At 39.7% G+C, this 23,378-nt stretch overlaps 1 protein-coding gene across 1 annotated transcript; it reads left to right on the top strand.

Moving 5' to 3' along the window:
• Nucleotides 1-111: 111 nt before the first annotated feature.
• Nucleotides 112-18,304, top strand: LOC147639900 (uncharacterized). The gene is made up of 3 exons (XM_086824174.1): nt 112-389; nt 17,644-17,827; nt 17,927-18,304. Exons 1-3 carry the CDS (start codon nt 112-114, stop codon nt 18,155-18,157), a joined length of 693 nt encoding a protein of 230 aa, XP_086680300.1. The 3' UTR covers nt 18,158-18,304.
• Nucleotides 18,305-23,378: the final 5,074 nt, after the last annotated feature.

The raw sequence follows: 23,378 nt of genomic DNA on the forward strand, positions 1-23,378 counted from the left end.
GCAATATGCAGCTCTTCATGGCTTGCAAGAGAACCAAACAAAGGCGGTGAGATGAGAACGTTGAAAAGCTTGGTCAAGGCATAAGGAGTAGATTGCAGGACGAGGAAAGAAATGGTACACAGACAAGGAAACAAGCTCAAAGCGGCAACGCAAGACACTTCTGCAATGTATGCGGAGGGAGAAACAATGAGAAGACATAAGACTCCTTGCAGAGCAGCTACTTGCAGAGCAGTAGAGCAGCACAGCAGGAAGCAGTTTTGTAGATGGACGCATTCGAACATTGCCATCGGAGTGAAGAACATGAGCTGTGGCCAATCGATTGGTGGGATAATTCACGGCAGCAACATATCAAGCCATTCAGATGAGTACAAGTCTTGTGTCATTAGAAGGTTTACCTTGCACCCTAAAATTCATAGAGTGACAACCCTGCCAACACCTCAGGAGATGCACGCACAAGAGACACTGCTTTCTAACGTAATAGATTTGTTTTGATGTTCTTAATGTGATCGTTTACGCTGGTGATAACTTAATGTGATTGTCTGCACTGGTCCAATACTACCACCGTGTTGGTTAAACCACCGCGCTGGTGACCACTTATCCTGTAGTACTACCACCGTGCTAGTTAAGATCCCTAAAAAGAGAGATCAACCACTTCCTAGTACTACCACCACGATGGTTTCGGTCCTAAATTAGCTTAATTAAATTAAATATCACCGCACTGGTGACTACCACCATCCTAAATTAAATATTGTGTGATTTGTACCAACCACTACACTGGTAATAACTTATCCAATACTACCATCATGCTGGTTAAACCACTGCATTGGTGACTACTTATCCTGTACTACCATCATGCTAGTTAAGATCCTTAAAAAGAGAGACCAACCACTTCCTAGTACTACCACTGTGCTCGTTGCGGTCCTAAATTAGCTTAATAAGGGAAAAGTTGAAAGTTGTGATCTGTTGAGATTCAAGCTCGATGTCAGCTTGTGTGCCGGTTGCACTATGTGCTGGCATGTTAGGTAGTAACATGTGTGAGACATAAATGATCGCGTCCAACTGGTCATAGTGTGTGGACATTAGCTAGGGTTAGCAGTGTGTGGACACAACACATGTAGTGTGTTGTAGATTATGGATTATGGTTAATTGCATTGTGTGAGAAAGGAGATGGCTTCCCTCTATGGTTAGGGTTTGATAATATATTAGGGTTTGCTCTTGTGTCTGTGTCTCCTCTCCCTCTACCTATTTTTCATCATGGTATCAGAGCCTGGTGCCCTCTATTAGGGCTTATGAGTGAGTGAGAGAAGAGGGAGAAGAAGCTATGAAGAAAAGTTGTGAAGCTTGCCATTGGAGCTGTGAAGCTTGGAGCACACCGATTTTCATCAAATATGAGAGCTTGGCCTACCGGTAAGGACTACTAAACATCCTTGAGCGGATTGCAGGTGCAAAAACACAAACAACACTAGATTTGAGTTGCCCAAAACAAAGAAAATTTTTTGTTTTGCAAGCTCTCCATTGAAGCTTGAGTGTGGTGAATGTATGAGGCAAATGATTTTGCAAATCTGACAAAGAATCATGTATCTGGCAAATGGGAATGTATTGGCAACTCATGTGCAAGCCCTTAACTAAATTTGGAGCAAAGTTGATGCATATTAGTGAGTGGAAATTCACTGGTTTGAAGTCCTCACAAAAACAGAGAAGAGATGTCCATTGTGGATGAAATTAAAGCCGGTTTTTTGCAAAAACCACCTCATTGATGGATTGTGTACATGCCTAGGAGTTTTGGGTACCTATATATGCCTTAAATTACCATTACAAACTCACCAAATCTCTCCTACAGCAGGCGACACAGACAGCAGTGAAGAAACAGAGTAGATTTTTCTATATCTTGCAAAGTGGAGGCCAAATTCTAATTTTGTGTGATTGATTGTGTGATTGATTAAACCCAAAACTTGCTTAGCAATTTTGTAATACACATACTTGAGAAGGTTTCTATGTGGTTGGTTGGAGCAATTATGCATTATGGAGCTGATTATGAGCTGATTAAACAGGCTATCTACAGTGATTAGTGAAATAGAGGATCATTAATCAGCTAATTACTCTCTCAACTTAAACAATTGGTCTGATTCCTTTTACATGGAGTTAGTAGACATCATTTCTAAGCTAATGAATGCCTGGTCTCTCAATTTGGACAAGAATCGAAGGAATTAGAGCACTTTTACTACTGGTTTTATTGGTTTTTCTCAAAATAGAGAAGGGGATTTGATATTTTTGGTATGTACGCACCTTGGTTGGTGTTGATATGCAACATTGATCTTGTTTAGGTGTCAATGCAAGTTATCCACACTTGATTGAACCACTACATTGCAATTCGAAGCCTTGGAAAATGCGCCAAAACAGGGTACTTTGGACTGCGTATGCCAGTTCAATTTGAATGCAATCAATTTGATTTTCTACATCAACAGTGAAGTTTGTTTAGTACGTTGGAGTATCTAGAACACTTATTAGAGTGTGGTTGAGATGAGGAAGGCTCCTTTACAGAATTGGACGTGTGCGGAAGGTGCATTTGCATCAAGCAAATATGTCACACAACCCAGTACACAGATTGTGGGTGAGAAGTTGGATAGAAAAACCTTCCAAGCATGGAAGTACAGGATTAAAAGCTTTCTGAAGGGAAAAGGATTTTGGAACCTTGTTATACAGGTGCGGAGCCAGAGTCGGAACTACCCCGACAACCTACACACAACAGGTTGTAGCTCATAAGAAATGGTTAAAGAGAGCATACAAAGTTTTGCATTACTTGTCTATATGTATCTCGGATCTATACTCATACATATACATGATGCTTTTTTTATGCTGAGAATCCCAAGGATACATGGGATACATTGGTAAAGCTGTTTGATACAGATACTAGTGCTCGTTCGTAAGTCTCAGTTGAGACAACAGATTCATAATTCAATGACCCCATGCCTGATGATGATTTGGTAGACATTACCTTGCATGGTCTTGGCAAGGAGTACAAGTCTTTTGATACATCTATTTCTGTTCGGAGTACAGGTTTACCAAATTTTGATAAGTTGGTTTCACTCTTGCTTGTTGAGGAAATCAAACGCAGTGACTCTTTTCATGATGCATCTACTAGCCATGATGATAATGGCAGGAATCAGGCTTTCTATTCACAAAGGGGATTTAGAGGCAGGGGGAGATTTGCATCAGGAGGTCGTGGTAATGGTCATGGATGGAAGGATAGGTCACCACAACAGAATTTTCAGCCTACATATGGTGCTAGAGGTGGTCGTGGATATACACCTTAGAGAGGCAGAGGTAATCCTCGTGGAAGAGGACGTTAGCAAGGCCAACAAGCATCTATGCAAAATGTGGAATGCCATTAGTGTGGGAAATTTGGTCATATGGCACGTGATTGTTTCCGCAAACAAAATGATTTGAGAGGGGGTAGAGCACAACATGGTGGACATTATGCACAACATGGTGGAAATTTTGCATCAAGCATTAATGATGGCAGCGCAAATCACTTGTTTGCCATGAAACATGTCGTGGGATTTATGATGACAAATGGTGACAATGATGACACTTGGTATATGGACTCTGGAGCATCAAACCATATGACTTATCATGGCGAATGGTTTGAGCATAATATGAAGCCTATGGATGTGAAAGGCTATGTGGAGACAGGAGATGATACCCAACATGCTATTACACATGTTGGAAGTGTACCATTGGTTATACACAATGGTGAAACAAAGTCTATGGCAGATGTCTTGTATGTGCCTTCTATTACAAAAAGTTTGACCTCAGTTGGTCAAATGGTGGAACAAGGTTTACAGGTTCGTTGGATGCTTCGTTGAGGATTTCAAAAATGGATGTAGAGTCATTGCCAAAGGCAAGAAAAAAGGCATGTTATTTAAGTTGGATGCTGGGATTCTTGAGTTAAAATTAGCCATGTTCTCTAAAAGCCGAAATGTGGTATACAGGACATTGACATGTGCCATAAAAGGATTGGACATGTGAACATACAAAGGTTAAAGAATATGCAGGCAAGAGGCATTGTTAGTGGGGTGCCTAGATTCAAGTATGATGGGAATATGCATGTCTGTCTTGGGGGGGTCACTATATGTAAAATATCCCTATCGCGTGCGTTCAAGGCATATATTTTAAATCCCTTATTTGTGAATTTTTTAATCTATATAATATCCCCTTTTCTTAATGAATCTGTAAATTTTTTTGAAAAAATTTTAAATCATACTCTTATGTAAATATATTTCGGTAAGTTTCATAAATTAAAATTATGCTTCTGTTGAACGCACATGATATTCACATTTTTTGTGAGTGACCCCCCCCCCCCGAGATGTCTGTGATGCTTGCCACTTTGGAAAGCAAGCAAGGTTGCCATTTCCTAAAGAAGGCAACATGAGTAGCAGGCCACTTGAGATAGTATTATGTGACATTCATTGATGATTTTAGCCAGAATGACTTGGATTTACTTTCTCATAGAGAAAAGTGAAGTGTTGGGAAAGTTTGACTTTAAAGCTTTTGGAGAGAAGAAATATGGCTCTTGGATAAAATGTTTGAGGACAGATGGAGGTGGTGAATATACCTCACATGCTTTTAAAAATTTCTTGAGAAAGCATGGCATAAGAAGACAGCTAACTTGCAGGTACACACCTCAGCAAAATGGTGTTGCTGCTCTGCTAAGAGAAAAAATAGAGTCATTTGTGATGTGGCCAGGGCGATGCTCAATGAAAAAAAAATGCCAGACTATTATTCAGCAGAAGCATGTGCCAAAGCGGTGTATGTACTTAATAGTCGAGTGTGCTCGTTGCCCTCTTCAGAGGGCCGCGTAGATGATCTTGTAGCTCACGACACTAGCGTGGCTGGGACGTACCACACGTATTAATATTTATAGTGGTGTCACCCACGATATTAACCTAGTCAGCATGACGCAAGAGTAACCTAGGCATCCCCAAATTACTCAAGAGGGGAAAATAATATTCTTAAAGAGAGGACTTAAAATATATTCTCATGACATCCCTCTTGCTTGAGTTTGCTTGAGTTTGCAATTGCCCTCAATTGCGGGTTTGTTGGGTTTGAAAAGAACAAAGGATCTCAGGATAAGCTCAGAAAAATTTCTCGAGCATCCATTTTGCATCTTCTTGAGGATGGTTTTTGAATGTCAAAAGATATTTGATGTATTGGTTCCCAGTTCTTGTTGTTGTCGTCTCTTGATCAATAATAGCATCAGGAACTAAGACTTCTTCCTCTCCTTTAACAAGAGGTGGTTCCTCATAAATTGGGTGAGAAGGAAGTGTTCCTCGAAAGGGTTTCAAGAGATGAATATGAAAAGAGTTGTGGATATTCCAATTAGATGGCAACTCTAGTCTATAGGCCACATCGTTAATCTTTTCAATAATTTTAAATGGTCCATAGTATCTAGGTGCAAGTTTAACTGCAAGGAATTTTTCCACACTCTTCAATCGTCTCTTCTCAATTCTCAAAAGTACATAATCACCTTCTTGGAATGAAAAATCTTTATGCTTCCTATTTGCTTGAAATGTATACTTCTCTCTTGGGCTCTTGCAATACAATCACGCACTTCAGATAAAATGCGATCAAAGTCTCGAGTAAATTGGTCAGCAGCTTCAATCTTATGGGAGAGTCTAGTATCTGGAATAGGCAAAGCTCTACCATAGATAATCTCAAATGGTGCTCGACCAATTAGCAGAATGAGGAGTATTATTATAAGCAAATTGGAGTAGATGTATGTACTTATCCCATGAACTAGGTTGCTGGGAAACATAGGCTCTAAGCATATCCAAGATAGTGCTATTCGTGACTTCGGTCTGTCCATTTGATTCAGGATGAAAAGCCGTAGAAAAATCTAACTTAGTGCCTAAGTTTGAGAAAAGAGCAATCCAAAAGTGACTACAAAATTTGGAATCTCTATCAGAAACTATCACTTTGGGTAGACCATGATGAACAAAGATTTGCTTAACAAATATGGTCGCAGCTTGCTGAGAAGTCAGTGTCTTTTTACATGGAATGAAATAGGCTTGCTTACTAAACCTGTCCACTATTGTCCAAATCATGTCATGATGACTGGAAGTAGTAGGAAAGCTTGTAATGAAGTCCATAGACACTTGTTTCCGATGGTCGGTCTGGAATGGGTAAAGGCATAAGCAATCCCAAAGCTTTGCCTTTGTAGCTTTTAATTGCTTGACAAATGTTATAACTAGCTACAAATTTTGCTACATCATTTTTCAAATGAGGCCAAAATAATTCTCGAGAAACTACTTGAAGTGTTGCGGAAACTCCTCTATGTCCCATGAATGGTGGTTGGTGCATCTCTTCCAAGACAAGTTGTCTATAGGGTTGAGTAACACATAATCTTTTCTCAAAGAAAAGATAGCCATCAATATGAGAATAATTTCCTTGAGGTGTCCAATTGTTTTCATGCAATTTGATCCATATCTCAGAAAAATCTGGATCTACTTCATAAGTTCCTTTCGTAAGTACAAATGGTTCACTTTCAGCGAAAATGTGGTTGATATGAGGTCTTCTACTTAAAGCATCGGCAATAACATTTTCCTTTCCAGGTTGGTATTGAATCATGGGTTAGAAACTTTGTATGAAAGATGCCCATTTGATGTGCCTATCTGAAATAAGGGGTTGCGTAAGCAAATGCCTAATGCTTTGTTGATCAGCCTTGATAAGAAATTCTGAACCCATTAGGTAATGCTTCCAAATCTTCAAGGCATGCACAACTGCTGCTAATGCCTTGTCGTATGTACTATAATTTGTTTCAGCGGGTTTTAGCTTTCGACTTTCATAGGCAATAGGATGGTTGTCTTGCATAAGCACAGCACCAAAACCTTTGCCACTAGCATCAGTTACTACCACAAAGAATGGTCTTTCAAAGTCAGGTAGTGTAAGAACTGGTGCATGAGTTAATGCATCCTTGAGTGCTAGAAAAAATTTATCTTGACTTTTGGTCCAATGGAAAAATGTAGTTTTCTTGAGAAGTTCCGTCAAAGGATGTGCAATATAAGTGAAATTCTTAACAAACTTCCTATAGTAACTACATAGACCTAGAAAAGATCTAAGGTCATGAATGTCTCGTCGAGGTGTAGGCCAAGAGGCTATACACTCAATCTTCCTAGGATCCACACGGATTCCTTCAGCTAACACTATATGGCCTAAGTATTCAATCTCTTTTTGAAAGAAAGACTCTTTTCAGGATTGACATACAATTCATTTTCTCTCAAAAGGTTAAACACTTGCTCCAAGTGTTACTCATGCTCTTGACGATTCTCGCTGAAAACAAGAATATCATCAAAGAACACCACAACAAAGCTTTGAAACTTTAGGAAAAAGTGATTCATCATACGACTGAATGTAGCTGGAGCATTGGTCAAACCACAAATGGCATAACCAAAAACTCATAATGGCCAGTCTAGGTTCTAAATGCAGTCTTGAATATGTCTGACTCAGTCATGCGTACTTGATGATAACCAGACTTTAAGTCAATCTTGATATAGACCTTTGAACCTCTAAGCTTATCAAGTAGTAAGTCATCTACCCTAGGGATAGGGTATCTGTTCTTGATAGTGATTTTGTTCAATGCTCGGTAGTCAACACACATTCAGAAAGTTCCATTATTCTTCTTAACAAGAAGGACTGGAGCTCCAAAGGGTGAACTACTAGGTCTAATAAGGCCTCTTTCTAACAAATCCTCGATTTGTTTTTGGATTTATTTTTGCTCTAAATTGTTGACTCTATAAGGAGCTTTACAAGGTGAAGAGTTGCCTGGCAATAAGTCAATACTATGGTCTTCAGGCCTAGACTTAGGTAATCTTGGAGGTAAATCTTCCATAAAACAATCCCTGAATTTGGAGATATAAGGATCAAGTTTTGGACTTTTGGATGTGTTAAACTCAGCGCTAAGTTGGTTAACCCAAACCATATAAGTCTTCTCCCTTTTCCTCCTAAGAGCTCGCTTTGCTTGAGTATGACTCAATAAAGGGCTCGTCTCTCCTTTGACTAGACATTGGAGGAAAATATTTTCATTGTCCTTCCTTACACAAATGCTATGTGTATCATAGTCTATAATAGGGTTGTACATATGTCTCCAACGCATACCCAATATTACATCTATGCCTTGTAAAGGTGCAACTAAGAAATCCCTTTTTCTGTTAAGGAATTGATGCTTAAAGTTAAACCTTTCACCTCTTGCATGCAATTATACTTGGTTCCAGTAAATGCAGCTTTAACTCTATAATGTGTAGGTGAAGGTTGAATGTTTAAAGCTCTAATTGCCTTTTCAGAAATAAAGTCATGAGTGCTACCATCGTCATGCAAAACAATAACTTCATGCTCATTAGTTTTTCCTTTTATTTTGAGTAGCGAATGAGCTTGAGGTTTACCTTCTGCTTCTGAATAGTCAGGGTTAGAGTTATCCTCCTGCTTGAGTGATTCATCTTCATTGTCGTCCCCTTCAAGCATATTGACTCGTGCCGCAAGTGTCTGATTCTTTGCACGATCTGGGCAATTTGGTGCTATATGTCCTTCTTTATGACATCGAAAACATTAGGGAAAATTTGGACTCAAAAAGGGACCTTGTAAGAGATCCCTTGGGATGGTGATGTGGACAAAGCAAGCCAATAAATCCACATATAATATTGGAGGGCACGTGCGTCGTTTTTGAGTTCTTTATTCCATTAACTGACATGTAGGGTGTTTTTTAATTCAAAACAATGCATCTTGAGTATAGTTTTTTATTCCCACTATGGTGCCTTATTTTATTGAAAAAAGACACCACTCTCTTTCTTCATTACACTTTTGAATGTAACGAAGCCAACTCTACTAACCGAACTTAGTCCCTGCAACCCATCATCTTGCATTGTCTCCCTCATTGTCTTCCCGATTGCACAACCACTACCACTCCAAATCCGAGTTTTTTTTAGCGGGAGGTTTTTGATTTTCTCTTCTTCTCAAGGCGGCAAGTTTTGAAAAAGGATGGAAAAGTATTTGTTCTTCATGCGCCATACCTGCTTGTGCATGAATAACAATCCCATTTCTTACCTTTTTCAAGTGAGGGTTGTGCTTACAAGTACTCTGTACATTTTGGTTCATCCAGGATACCAACAAGTTTGTTTGATGGACAAGGAGGTATTATTTAGTGATGTTGTCTTTTGGTTTTAATGAAGCAATCTTCTTCACGGGAGATAAGTGTAATATCTTTGGTTTTTTTTGGTTAAAGTGTGAGTTCATTATGCTTTTTGGTGTTGTTAAAGCACAGAACAATGCAATGGAACCTGTGCAGCAAAAGAGGAAAAAGGTGGACATCCACTTCCAAGTAGAACCCGATTATGCTCCCTGCTGTAAGAGAAATTGGTCTAGGCCAGCATGCGAAGCCCGCATTACTGAGCTTCGAAATGAAGGAAAGAAAAATATGGACCTTTGGTTGGATGGTAGTATTTACCCACCAGATCCAACCTCCTCTCAATCTCCATCATTCTTTGGGTTGACAAGTTTCTTCAAGTTTGTGTGTGAGGGTGAAAATGGATTGCTTGGGTATTGCAAAAGACTGTTTGGCCAATGTCAAAGTATCTTTGAAAGACATTTGAGTGATAGAGATGCCAGGATAAAAATGCTTGAAGGTGCGAATTTTTACTTGGCATCGATCACAACAGCTTTGCAAGCTTCAAACGAGGACAAGGCAAAAGTTTGTGCTGGGTTACAAAAAGAGTTTGATCATTTACAGCAGACTATTTGTAAGATGCAGGACACTATTAAGGAGAAGAATGAAATTTTGGCAGTTCGAGAAATCAACAATTTCACATTGGAGAGTGAGAATGCACACCTTCGAAAACAACTTGAAAAGTTCAACAGAAAATTGCAATATTTGAAAGACACGCCATTGGGTGCTCGATTACGCAAGAGACAGATCAAACCATTGGAAGAACTCAATGTTGGAGGTGGCCAATGGAAGCGTCGTGTAAAAGCTTGCAGGTATTGGGATCTATAATTTCTTTGAGCTTAAATTTCTTTGAGCACTCACTTTCATTTTCATCTTTAGTTCCTTTCTTGGAGATGGGGGATTGGGTGTGGGGGTGGTATAGTTAGATGAATGGTGGACTGAAATAGCTATCGTTGTTGCTTCAGGATGGTCACAGATGTTGTGGGTCCAAAAGAGCAAGGTTCTGATATATTTGGCAAAGTTCTGACAAAAGACATCGTGGAGTCAGCAATACAGCATCCTAAGTTTGCAAGACTTCGATCAGACATAGCAAAGCAATCCTTGCAGGAGGTGAGTGAAGCATTCACGCCTGCAGATGCACAAGGTATATGTGACATGGCTGGTATAAGCACAAAGTCTTACAGGATGTTGTTTAATAAAGTAAAAGAGGGTTTCAATTGCAAGCTTGGAAAAAAAACAGTAATTCCCATTCCAAAACCATTTCACGTAAACAAAGCTCGAAATATTCTCAACTTGGGAATGGTCGAACTTGTTGGAGAGCCTTGTCACGTGTCTAGCACATTGACAGTGACTAAAAAGAGCGGGGAACAGAAAATTATAGAGCTTACAGCGTTCAACAATTTCATCATGGATGTTCGGAAATTACAAATGGCTATGGTGAAATTTTATGACATCAGTGTACATGAGTGCAATGGAAGGCTGAAATTTGTTTTGAAACTTGATGAGAGTGAGGTGATCAAAGGACAGAAGCTGGAAAGGGTTAGCATTACTTTAATGAATAGAGCTTTGGATGCAAGTATCAGTAATGCTGATGAGAAGCACTTTAGTGTACAATCCGAAAATGAGATTTGGTGGCTGGCTGCATTTGAGGTGACGTGCTATCCATTTTTAAATAAAGAATATTATGTTGCTATCCTCTTGTTATGATGTTGTAGACAATCTAACAGTTATTGTTAACAGGTTCCAACAGAGACCCATGAAATTCTGAAGTGGTACTTCAACCAGACTGAGCTTCCTTCCACTATCCAGCAGCAGTCGAATGGCGAAAAGCTTTATGTAGAAGGATATGGTGAATATGAGGTTGAATGGCACCTGGCTGCAGATCTTAAAACCTTGAAATGCATGTTTGGTATTTCCCAAGGAGCAATGGCCAAGTATCCTTGCCTGTATTGTATGACCGAACGAGGTGTCTCCAAAGGAGGAAAAGAGAGAGAATGGAAATGCCTAAATGCAATCAGTAATAGGCGTGAACCCCCAAATCGTGATGCTCCAGGAGTGGATCCTACTTGGGATCCAATTCTTCCTATCCCTTTGATCAGAGTTCATATTTGTGTTTTGCATGCGCTGGTTAGAATAATTGAGAAACTAGTCTACATGTACATCGAATTTTCATGGAATATGAAACCAGCAGTAGAGAGTGAAAGAACTATTAAAAAAATAGAGCAAGTGCTTTCAGATGCAGGTTTACATTGTTGTCAAGTGAAGATTGAGAAGGACTTGAGAAGATCAGGGAAGACCGGAAATGTTCCTAGCAAACCATGTTTTGGAGGTGCAAAAGCCAGAAAGTTCTTATCTAATCATACCTAGAGAGGTCATCTGGGTACAGATTTTGAGGTGTGGAGGAAGCTTCATGCAGCTGTACCTGACCGAGGCTCTTCAGGACAAGCAAGGGTGGCAAAGGCCAAAGCGTGGTTGGCACTTGATCGCCTAGCACCTTTGTTGCAAAAAGCAAGGTTTGAAGATGGGGATGTTGAGAAATTTGAGGCAGTTGTGACAGAGTTCTACACTAGCTATGAAAAGGCATGGGGTGCGACAAACTTGACACAATACATGGTTATTACTTGAAAACCTACAGCTTTGAGTATTTTTTGTTGTTCAAAAAATATTGTACGATACTAAATGTCTTGTTGTTGTTGAGCATTTGTAGCACATTTTGCATGCACATGGAACCTTTTTTGCGGAAGAGTTTGGAAGCCTTGGGATTTGGTCTACCCAAGGCATGGAAAGATCTCATTGGCAAGCACGTTGTGCCTATCAAAGGGCCACTCAACATGGAGGAGGAATAAAGAAAAGTAATCCCATGAAGCAACTATGTCAGTGGTGGTATAGGCGGATTCAAGTGAGGGCTAGTGTGAAGATCAAACATGCTGAATCAGCTGTGTCATGTGCAATAAGAAAGGTTCAGGCTGAACGGAGACGTTCAATATATGTCTCCTCACAGGGAAAGCAGAATCATGCTGAATGGCTAAGACAACGACAAAGACAGGGCAGAGTGTGGAAGAAAATTGATCATTGAAATATATATTGTAAAACAATGATGTAACTGTGAAAGATTTTAAAAGAACAAGAGCTTTCATCTATGTCCCATATAAATGTTTCCAATATATATACATTTCATAGTTTGCAATGGTAAACAAGAAGAGTATTGAGAAATATGATGAAACTTCTTAGCAACTGGAACAATCTAAATTTGTTAATCTGGAACAGAGACTTCCCCCAGTCGAGCCTTTTTTGTTGACGTTTCTGCATCATCTTCTTCATCCTCTATCAATGGCACAAGAGGGACCTTTGGCCTTGTTGTTCTAAGAAGATGCTTCTTCCCGCAATCACTCAACAGATTAGGATCTGTGATTCCACATGCCAACCCGTAAGCAGCATATGTTAAATAATATTTACATCTTAACGAATATACTCCAGGTCCCTCTCCAAAAATTCAAACAGCTGCTTGTCGCTCCAGAAGTATTGCCTTGTTTGCATTCAGCCTTACGTGGTAGCCACCTAAATACCTGGATAAAGTCTTTATCGCCATCAGAGGAAAACTGGCGTTGTCCTTGGAGTAGCTAGCGTGAAATATCACAATTTGAGGGAATTTTAGGCGGTGTATATATGTTCCTAGTGTCGAATCGTGGCCCAATCCCGCCATACGCTTGCCTGAAGCACGTTTGAGGAATGTGTCTTCATATATTTCCAACTGAAAAAATAAAGGAGCATTAGCCAGAAACAACATCACCAAACATTTCAGGACAAAGTTGATAAAGCCAAATCCACAACAAAAAAAAACTAACCTCTTGGTTCTCATCTGCTTCAAGCAAGGCGTCTTGCCATAAATTAGTGCTCGAACTAGGAACGGTTTCTGCTGACTTATTTGGCACATCCCTACACCCTCCCATGTTGGTGATATTCAGTCTGTCCCTTGCTTCTTGTAGCTCTTCCTCTGTGGCATCTTTTCCTTCATATCTAAGGGCATCAGCATAGATCATATTTAGTGTTGCTGCAGCAGAAAGGAACTCGGTGTCTTTCACATGGCTATCCACTAGTAGGTACTTGTCTATCCCATCATCATCTACAAAATTGTCATCGACCTCCAGATTCTGGGCTATGAAAGCTATGCAATGATCCTCCCTTAAGTTAAATACACGTTGTATGTCTGTCAGCAATATATACTCTGAATCTCCTACTTGGTAGGAGGGGAGTAATGGCGTTGGAATGGGAGAGGAGTCATCTGATTCAATCACAAGCTGACCTACATCACTGTTTTGTTCTCTAACTGCCTCAATATCAACCACCGAACTGAGCTTCCTCTCTTCTTCAACATTGAACTCCTCAATGACATGAGGAGTGTCCTCCTCTTCAGCAGCATCCTCAACGGTGGGACTAGCCTGACGAGAAATCGTGTCTTCACTTTCAATTTTTGCAGGCGGCTCTGTACATTCTTCATCTGTTAATTGCACGTTCATGTGCAAGAAGCATAAGAAGGCGTAGGAGTATTCCATCAAGCGGCATTTTCTTTTGTGAAAAGGGCATAGCAAGGCTCTCTTCTTATCACATGGCACCTTGTGCCAATCCCTGTTTAACCTCTGCTTCTTCTCCGGCGACACCTTGAGATTAAAATGAATGTGACTTTTCCCATCAATCATCATTGGTTCTTCATTTGTGAGCTCGTCAAACTCTTGCTTTGCCTCTTCGAAGTATCCATGATGGCTAGACAATGTATCCTCAAGAGAAAAATCGCAATTGAACATCAACGAAATTGCAGGGTGCAAATCATGATGTCGACATTTGTAGAGAAAGTCATATAATAGAGTTGCAAGTGTTTCTTTAATCTCTTCGTCCACATCAAATTCAACTTGAACTTGCGCCATGGCTGAATTCAAGTCTGTAGAAAAGACATGGAAAATATTAGTTCAGGCAATGAATCAAGAGACAGTCGATCTTAAACAACAAATCTCTGTGTGGTGTAAATGGATTCAACATAACGCGAGAGGAGATGCCAGAGGAATCCAGGTATTCCTCCTTGCGTTGTAGTGAATCTATTTTCCCTAACGCAAATAAAATTGCAGCTAAGTCAAGGACCTCTTCTCGCGTTATGGTGAATCGATTCACCATAATGCGAGGAGGAATATTGTGCTTCCTATGGGACCTTCGCTCGCGTTATGGTGAATTGATTCACCGCAACATGACGACTTTATCATCCTTTGGCAACGCCTCTAACGTTATGGTGAATTAAAAATAAAGATAGTTCTCCAGTACCCATACTGAGAGAGGAGGTGTCAAACGAATTAAAATACTCTTCTTCGCAGTCAATTCACCATAAGGCGAGGAGTCATAGGTTTTCAATTCACCTTAACGCGATGAAAAGACAAAGCAAGAAGTTCTCCACGACTGAAACCAAAACAACGAAATAACAAAAGAAGAAAAAAGCACAAAGGAGATAAAAATACCAAGAAAACAAATTGTATACAATCGTCGCAGGAGATGGAGATGAAGGAGGTTGGAGGTTTGTCTTTGACGTTGGATACAGGAGGATGATCGATGAAGGAGGGTTGGAGGAGATAGTCAGTCGTTGATAGAGATGAAGGCCGTTGGTGGGGAGATAAATGAGAATACGAACTCCAAGAGAGGCAATAAATGAGATGAGTATCCTAGAAAATCCGTTTTTAATGCTACGCGACACGTCAGCGCCGCGTTTTCACCCGCCATTCCATGAATGCCACGTGGCATCCCGCCGTGTACCTAGCACGTGTACAAGCTATAAAGTTTAATCAAAGCCCTTTTTAATGCTATACGGCACGTCAGCGTCGCCTAGTCGCCCTGGCAGCCCGCCAGCACGTGTGTTCGCTCTAAAGACTAATCAAAGCCGTTAATCACGCCACCTTTTCGTCCTCTTATCGATTTTGCCTTGTCCGTCCTCCTGCTTGCCTCCAGGTGACTTCCGACTACCGCCACAGTACTGAACCGACTTTCCAACTCCTGCACGACAGTCTCCATCCATTCACACGCAAGAAATGTAAGTTCTTGTATAATACTTGATTGTTTTGTAAGTTTCTTGTATATTGCTTGTTTGTTTTGTTTTTTCTTTGACTGTTTGCCTTCTGCCGTGGTGATTCGATTCACCTTAAAGCACACGACGGGCCATTAGAATCTCAATAAGCTCCATGTCTTATGGTGGATCGAATCACCATGGCAGAAGGCAAACGTAAGAGATTCGCGAAAATCGATTCACTATAACGCGAGGAGGATTGTTTTGCTTTGACTGGCCCTTAGACTCGCGTTATGGTGAATTGATTCACCATAACGCATGACCAAGGGGCAAAGGATTCACGATAATCCACCTCTTATTGGTGTCAATTAATTCACCTCCTACACGACAGTCTCCATCCATTCCCACTCATAGAATGTGATGAAAGTGTATTACTTGATTGTTTTGTGAGTTTCTTGTATAATACTTGATTGTTTTGTTTTTCCTTCGACTGTTTGCCCTCTGCCATTGTTTTCTCTTCGACTGTTTGCCCTCTGTCATGGTGATTCGATTCACCGTAAAGCAGACGACGAGTCATTAGAATCTCAATACTGCTCTATGTGTTATGGTGAATCGAATCACCAAAATGCAAGACGGAATGGTAAGAGATTCGGGAGAACCCTCCTCCCATTGTAGTAGATCGATTCACTATAACGCGAGGAGGATTGTTTTGCTTTGACTGGCTCTTACTCTCGCGTTATAGTGAATCAAATCACTATAACGCAAGATCAAAGCTCAAAGGATGCACGATAATCCGCCTCTTATTGGTGTCAATGAATTCACCATAATGCGAGAAGGATTATTGTGTTTCTGTGGGCCTTCATCTCGCGTTATGGTGAATGGATTCACCATAACGCGAGGAAGTGCATATTGTTTTCTTGGCCACCCTCTCTCGCTTTATGGTGAATTGTTAATCGTGTACTACTGAATAGCAAAGTTTTTTGCTTTTTCTTGCGTTTTCAGATGGCTCGTGTAAGGCATACAGCTAGACCCATTGACAGTGCAGCTCCCTCATCTACTGGGAAGAAGATGGGCGTTCTGAAAGCCTCAAGATCAAGAAAATCAAGCAGTCCTTCCCGATTGTCCAAAACGCAGCCTAGACTAAGGCGTTTCGCAGAGCATTCGTCAGCCCTGCGAGAAATCAAAAAGTTTATGAAGCACCCGACAGCTGCTATTCCCAGATTGCCATTCCAGAGGCTTGCCAGGAGAATTTGTGAGCAGAATGGAATTTTGTTTAGGTGGAAGGCATCGGCCTTGTTTTGCTTGCAAGAGGCCACAGAAGATTGGATGATCGAATTTTTTTTGGATAGTTACGTTCTTGCTGCCCACGCACACAGGGTGACAGTAATGAACAAAGATTTTTTCAGCCTAATGGCCCTTCGTTTCAGATACGATAAGTTACTTAGACCAGTTACGTTTACTGATGAACGAATGTTACAAATTTTGGATGTCCGGCCTGTACAAAAAGTGAGAATTGAAGAGGTGACCGAGGGAGGTCCAGATCATGCGCATCAGACTCGGGCAAATTTAATGACAAGCGCTCAAAGGGAACATCAAGCTGCAATGCTTGCATTGCAAACAAAAAGGGAAAATGTTCGCGCACTCCACGCCATGAATCGGGAGGCGCTGCAATTTTTGTTGCCGGAGTTCTATGTACCCTTTAATATTAGAGGGCATAGATGTTATTTCCCGATTCATGCTGAAGAAATCAACATTTTGTTTGATCCCAAAACTGAAGTCAACGACAAAGTGCTCAGATGTGTTTTAAGGTATACTCTTTTCTCTGTCCTCCCACAATTTTTCATTCTTGGCTCTTAAAGTTGATGCCTCACTCTTGATATGTTTCCTTGTGAAGTTTTGTTATTTCGCTATTGCCCGAGGATGTACAGCAACGAGTGTTCCAGATTGATTCACTGGTCTCAACACTGTTGCTAGTAGAGTCAGTTCCGTACCTCGATGTGCTGAACTGGTTTCGGGAGGTCCAGCTGGACGATGCCCGAGTATTTTTTTTGGCATATCATGAAAAGTGAGTTTCTCTCTCTCTCTCTCTCTCTCTCTCTCTCTCTCTCTCTCTCTCTCTCTCTCTCTCTCTCTCGCATGATGTTTATAGGAATCACCGTACACGAGTTATATAGTGCTTCCTTTGGATTGAAACTAATAGAATTCTATTGTGCAGTTCCCATTGGAGTCTTCTACTAGTCGACGTGCAAGAAAATGTCATTTACCTTGCAAATTCGACATCTGGTGTCCATGGAAATGTTTTGCTGTAAGTAAAAATCATTAAGATACATATTATTGTTTGAGTTAGAAGTCCGGATTGATCAGGATAATGATTGGTCTCTGTTTACAGTGGAGTCAGGAAACTAATGGCAGCTTACGAGAGCCTCAGCATGGACATCGACACCCTGGATCGATCGACCATCCGTAGGGTTAGTGTCCCCAAACAAGAAGATGGCTACAGCTGTGGGTGGAGGGTTGCACTTAATGCAATGTTGCTGCTACTACGAAGCATTTTTCAGCTCCCTTCAGAGGATGTAAGCATTTTCAGCTCCCATACGCATTTGTGCTCTTGTTTATCTTCTTATATATTGTCATGTTGATCTTATTTATGCCTTGATGAATTGTGATGGCAGTTTCCATCAATGTCTCGCTACGTGGACCTAGACGTCCAAACGTTTAGGGAGGAAACGATTGCGAAATTGATCGAGGTCGCTGAAGTTATGCCTCCAGACGGGCCAGTGGACTTCATCCCGCCCAATCCACGAGGGGGGATAGGCCCCCCTGAGCCTCTTACATGGGCTCCATACTTGGGAGAAGAGCCCTGGCTCCATCCTGAAGCCGATACCTATGGGTTCCAGCCATAAATAGTTTTTTCCTTCTTCCAACAAATGTACGTTTGTAAATATGCAGCTATACATGTATTGGAGGGAGAACATCAAATGTAAATACACTTATCATTTGAAAATCAGAGGATCAAATTTGCTACTGTGTTCCTTCACTGCTTGCTTTCTTACTTTAAGCCTTTTTTTGTGTACATAAAAATTCAATTGGGGAATTCTTGCCTTCATTACATTGTTTTAAACAATAAAGCATTACAAAAGCAATGTTCTGAATACATAAGTTTATTGCATATGGAAAATACATTGTCACCGTATACATGGTCACATCATATATCTTCTAGTGCCTCCAATTCATGTGGGGCTGCAACATCTTTACAAATGATCTGATGCTCTCTTCTTTTACTTAGCTTCCGACCATCGAGCTTGAAGCAAAATTGATCTGGAGGATTCTGAATAGCTACTTCTAATTCCTTCCTAACATATTCGAGAGTCCAATTCTCTTCCACTTCCAATGTCAAAGATGGGTGACCCTGTCGAATCATAACTATATCTATCAAGCAAGAGTGGCTGCCATCTCTTGTATCTTGGTCCATGCTTTCCCAGTTGTTGTTGATCCATCGCCACCTTCTATAAGTAAATGACATGCACAGATGTTGCCTGGCAATATAGTATCTGATTCCAAAATATCATTAGGATAATTTTTCGAGTATAATCAAATAAGCGTTGTAACTGTTTCACAAAAATACATTTTAATGTTTTAACACTCACCGAAATGCAATGTCGGAGGTGTTCAATCGACATTCGATCAAATCATCTCCCTTTGATGATTTCACTCTCCAACCTTTGTCAAACAAATGATCAAGCCAGGCTTCATCTACATCTTTGCACACAAAAGTTGTTCTAGTTTTTCTCAATTGTTTACAATCAGAAAATAAATGAACAAAGCATGCAATTGGAACAAACAAACTTAAGTGCACATTTCTTGCACCAATGCTAGGCTTCATAGCACATTTAATATCATTAAACATTTTGGTCCTGTATGACTCTATCACTTCTGTGTCAAGCAATGGCCACTCCGGACTATCAAGTGCGGGCAACGGAATACGTTCCAACTTTCCATGTCGACTCGATTGAGTGGGCAAGGTATAAAATGAGTCATAGAAATATGTTCTACTTCTTGCGAGATCACTTGGTGCACGACCTTCATATTGAAGTTCCCCCACCTCACCATGTACGACATTCAAGAACCCCGTCAAGCATTGTGCAGGCTCCCACTCCTGAAGATTGGATGGGTACAAATCTGTGCAAGGCAGAAAAATGTATATCAATCACCTTATTTGCAACATTGAAATACAAAACACAAGCACTTACAATGTGGTCTGTGTCTTGGAAGTCCTTCCAATGGTCCCACGTTGATCTCTTTTTGCATGAATACATGCTGGATCAACACTTCTTTGACAGTTTTCCCTCCTGGTGCCATCTTAAAGTCAAGGATCCTTCCTTTCCAATGTTTGGCCAAGTCTTCAGATGCCTTTCCCTTCACTCGGTAGTGGCCTTGTTTTCCTGGCTGCATAGTGACCCAAGAGTACTTCCTGTATACTTGGGGAATCCATTCTTCGTTCTCGTCTTTTATGTTATACAACACAACAGATGAGATACTGCTCCTTGCTCGTTTCAGTCCACTTTCGGGTGCCATGATAGAATAACAGACGTATGAGAAAGAAGAAGTAGCAGAAAGTGGATGACTGGGCTAACCGCTTTTGTGGATCAAGGAGGGAGGATGAAATGAGGGACGGTGTGTTCTTTTTGGGCGCCAAAGATGTTTCAAGATTCAAAAGTGGAACCAAGTTGAGGGAATAACCGGGAGAATGTGTATCTATCTATTCCAAGCATTCAAGCTTCATTAGTTCTAGGGGTGGTGGAAAGAATTTTTTAGTGCTCCACGTCTAACACAGGAATGTGGAAAACATTCTTTTATTGTAATAGTTTCTGACAAAAAAACGGTTTTAAATATTTTAAGACAAGGTGATGGTTTTTTTTAATATTTCATGAAGATAAGAGTTTCTCCACGTTTTGGGTGGGTTTGTACAGAGGTCCCACCACCGGTGAGTCTCGTTCGTAGATTACATGTCACTCAATCTATGTGTCTATTATTATATTATTGTTGAAACAGCCCTCTTTTGAGTCCAGAATTTTCCTAATGCATTTGATTGAAGGACCTTTGGGCTTGCCACCGTTGACTTTGTTTGAATTTGATTGGCCTTTGACCATCTCCTTGCCTTTGTCAAACCTTGGCTTATGAAAATTTCTTGAAGCATGAAAAGGTTTAGAAAAAGGTTTAGAGTGGTTACTCTCAAATGACTTGGCCTCTCTAGGAAAACTATTTTTGCGTTCGAAATTTATTGCCAAAGATATAGCTATAGAAAGTGAATGAGGTCTAAACATATTCACATCGGCCCTAAAATTGTAGACTTAAGGCCCGAAATGAATTTCCTCTTTTGGTCCTTCTCATTGACTTTCTCCACAACCTGTACCTGTAGTAATGTATTCCAAAACTTCTCCACATACTGAGACATGCTTTCTTTTTCAAGTTGATGCAATGTATCCCATTGATGCCTAGCTTTAGTTTTAAATTATGAAGGTAAGAAATGCCTTTTCACTAGCCTTTGAAACCTTTTCCATGAATCCGGTTTGTCACGTCCTTGCTTGATGACACTCCACCATAAAGCTCCGCTATCCACCATGTGATTAGCCGCACATTTAATCTTGTCCTTCTGGAAAAATTTCTCCCCCGAAAATCCAATTGACTAAGCCATGCCAAAAGGACTTGACTCGCATCTTTCTTGCCATCATAATTCTGAAATGAAAAAGCTTTACGACTGATTTTAGAATCTTTCCGTGAATTTTGTGCTTGAAGTGTAGCATTGACAGCTCTTTGGATAGTGTCGTCTTCGTCATCATCATAAGATGGCAAAGAGTCACACTTACACCTTCGACTCGTGAGCTGTCGCTCCAATTTTATTCGCATCTCTCTCTCTTCTATAATTTGTTGTTGTAGAGATTGGAGTTGCTCTTGACTTGAAGGTAAAATAGGAAAATTTGCCATAGTGCTCATGCAAACAATGTAAATAAGTAAAATTGATATTATTTGATGTATGTAAATAAAATAAATGATTGTACTTATCTCAATTCTCTCGCAATTCGATTAGTGTTGAAACTGAACAAAGACTTTGGTTCAATGGTTGGGTCTAATTCCCTTTGTTTCGCACAAGTCTCGAGCAATTCTGAGTGATTTAGGAGACTTGGGCTAGTTGAAATGCTGAAGAAATAATTTTCTACACCTTGAACATTGCTCAAACAATTCTGAAAACTTAGCCAAACCTCTGTAATAAATTTTTAGAATTTTTAGAAATTTTCCCAGAAAATATTTTGGAATTTTCTGGCATTTATTTGGCCTTTTTAAGCCTCTTTGAGTCTTGAAAAATCAATTTTCTGCACCCAAAAATCTGAAAATTGAAAACCTTGGTTTTCCTACAAAAATTGTATTTGAATGGTGTGAAACGTTAGGTAGAGAGTTGATGTTGACCACCTAGGGAATGGAAAAAGTGAAATTTAATTAACACTAGTTCTGTAATTGGACACTAAAGTGTCCTGAAAGTTAGCATTTTTCTTGAATTTTTGTGGGCAATCTATTAAGAGTTTTGAAATGCTTAACATCCAGAGATGTTCCTCAAGACCCAAAAAAATTTGAGATTTTTTAAATTACACTTTTCTTAGCTTTTGCAAGGCAATATTTTAATTTTCTTAGACACATGCTGATAAAACGCATGATTTTTGCTGTTTTCAAAATAGTAGTAATTTGTACATAACTTTTAGAAGGGACATAGTTTGATCATGAAACTTGGCTTGATGGAAAGCCCATGATGTAAACTAAATCTTGGAATCATCAAACAACTAGATAAATTTTTGACTCGCTAATATTGAAATGATGTTTTTTATACGGGTGGAGCATGAATTTTTCTCCTTCCATGTGCAAGCTAATAATGTAAAACTTGAGGTGCACCCATGTTATATAGGGTAAATACTACTTTGTTTTGAATTTTCCAAAACTTTAGAGCCACTTTTTGGGCCTCTTCTCATACATGGCTATTTGCGCAACCTGTTTTTAATACGTAAAATGTCTAATTATGAGCCTAATTTTGATTTTCATCAAAGGGAAAAGCTGTGTAAGTGCATTATTTGTTGTAACTATAGGTGTAGACTACTTGTGCAAGCATAGTTATGATTAGTTTTTGAAAAAAGATGATCAAATTTTGTATTTTTATTTTTTACAGTTTTTTTAGAACTAGGCAATAAGAACCTACTTAAGTGGAGGCTAAGTTAGTGTCATACACATCAAATTATGGCTTATTTATCTCATCTCAAGCATGAAAACCAATAATCAACATTCTCATTGATAGGGCTACAATTGTTTTTAGTGGCGTGATTGAGTTTTGATAATACGCGTTACTTTTGCTGATTTTATACAACTTTTTTGGAAAAATTTCTAGGAAAGGAAAATGATTTTTTTGATGAACTTCTACCTCCTTGGACTGATGTATGCTATCAAAATATCTTGGGAAAAATGCTATTGATATCATTGGATTTTTTTTTGAGAGAATGATGCTTGCATATTTGGAAAAATCCTGAAAAATCCTAAAAAATGTTCATTTTCAAGACATATGCTACTTTGTTGCTTATGTACTTCCAAATAAAAAGGCATTTTATATGTTTAGGCGCATTTTTTACATAAGCATAGGGTTATGTTCTACATGCCCAATGAAGCATTTTGGTTTTTAAAGCCTACATTAGGAGTTTGATTTTTTTTCGCAACCCCCAAAAAAGGACACTCAAGAGTGTCCTGAAAATTGGGGCTAGGGTAAAGCCTTTAGGCTTTAATAAATTCAACATTATAAATGTATTTTTTCCAATGTATCAAAATGGAAAAAATCAACTACTAAGGTTACAAGCTACGCTTGTAAAAATAAATATGATGCTCATAAGAAACATTCTCCTCGACATTATTCATCAATCCTCATAATCTTCATCACCTTAAAATATAAGCTCAATTAATAATTAAATTAATCTCACAAATATTAAATAGGCACAAACCATAACCAACTCATGACTACCAGGCGTATGTACCCCAGGAATCACTTTTCCATCATACAAACCTAACTGCAATAATCATAGACAGCCCCAAGCA

This window comes from Cibotium barometz, chromosome 3 (assembly GCF_041138505.1).
Source record: "Cibotium barometz isolate CiBa-2024 chromosome 3, ASM4113850v1, whole genome shotgun sequence".
Taxonomy (NCBI): Eukaryota; Viridiplantae; Streptophyta; class Polypodiopsida; order Cyatheales; family Cibotiaceae; genus Cibotium; species Cibotium barometz.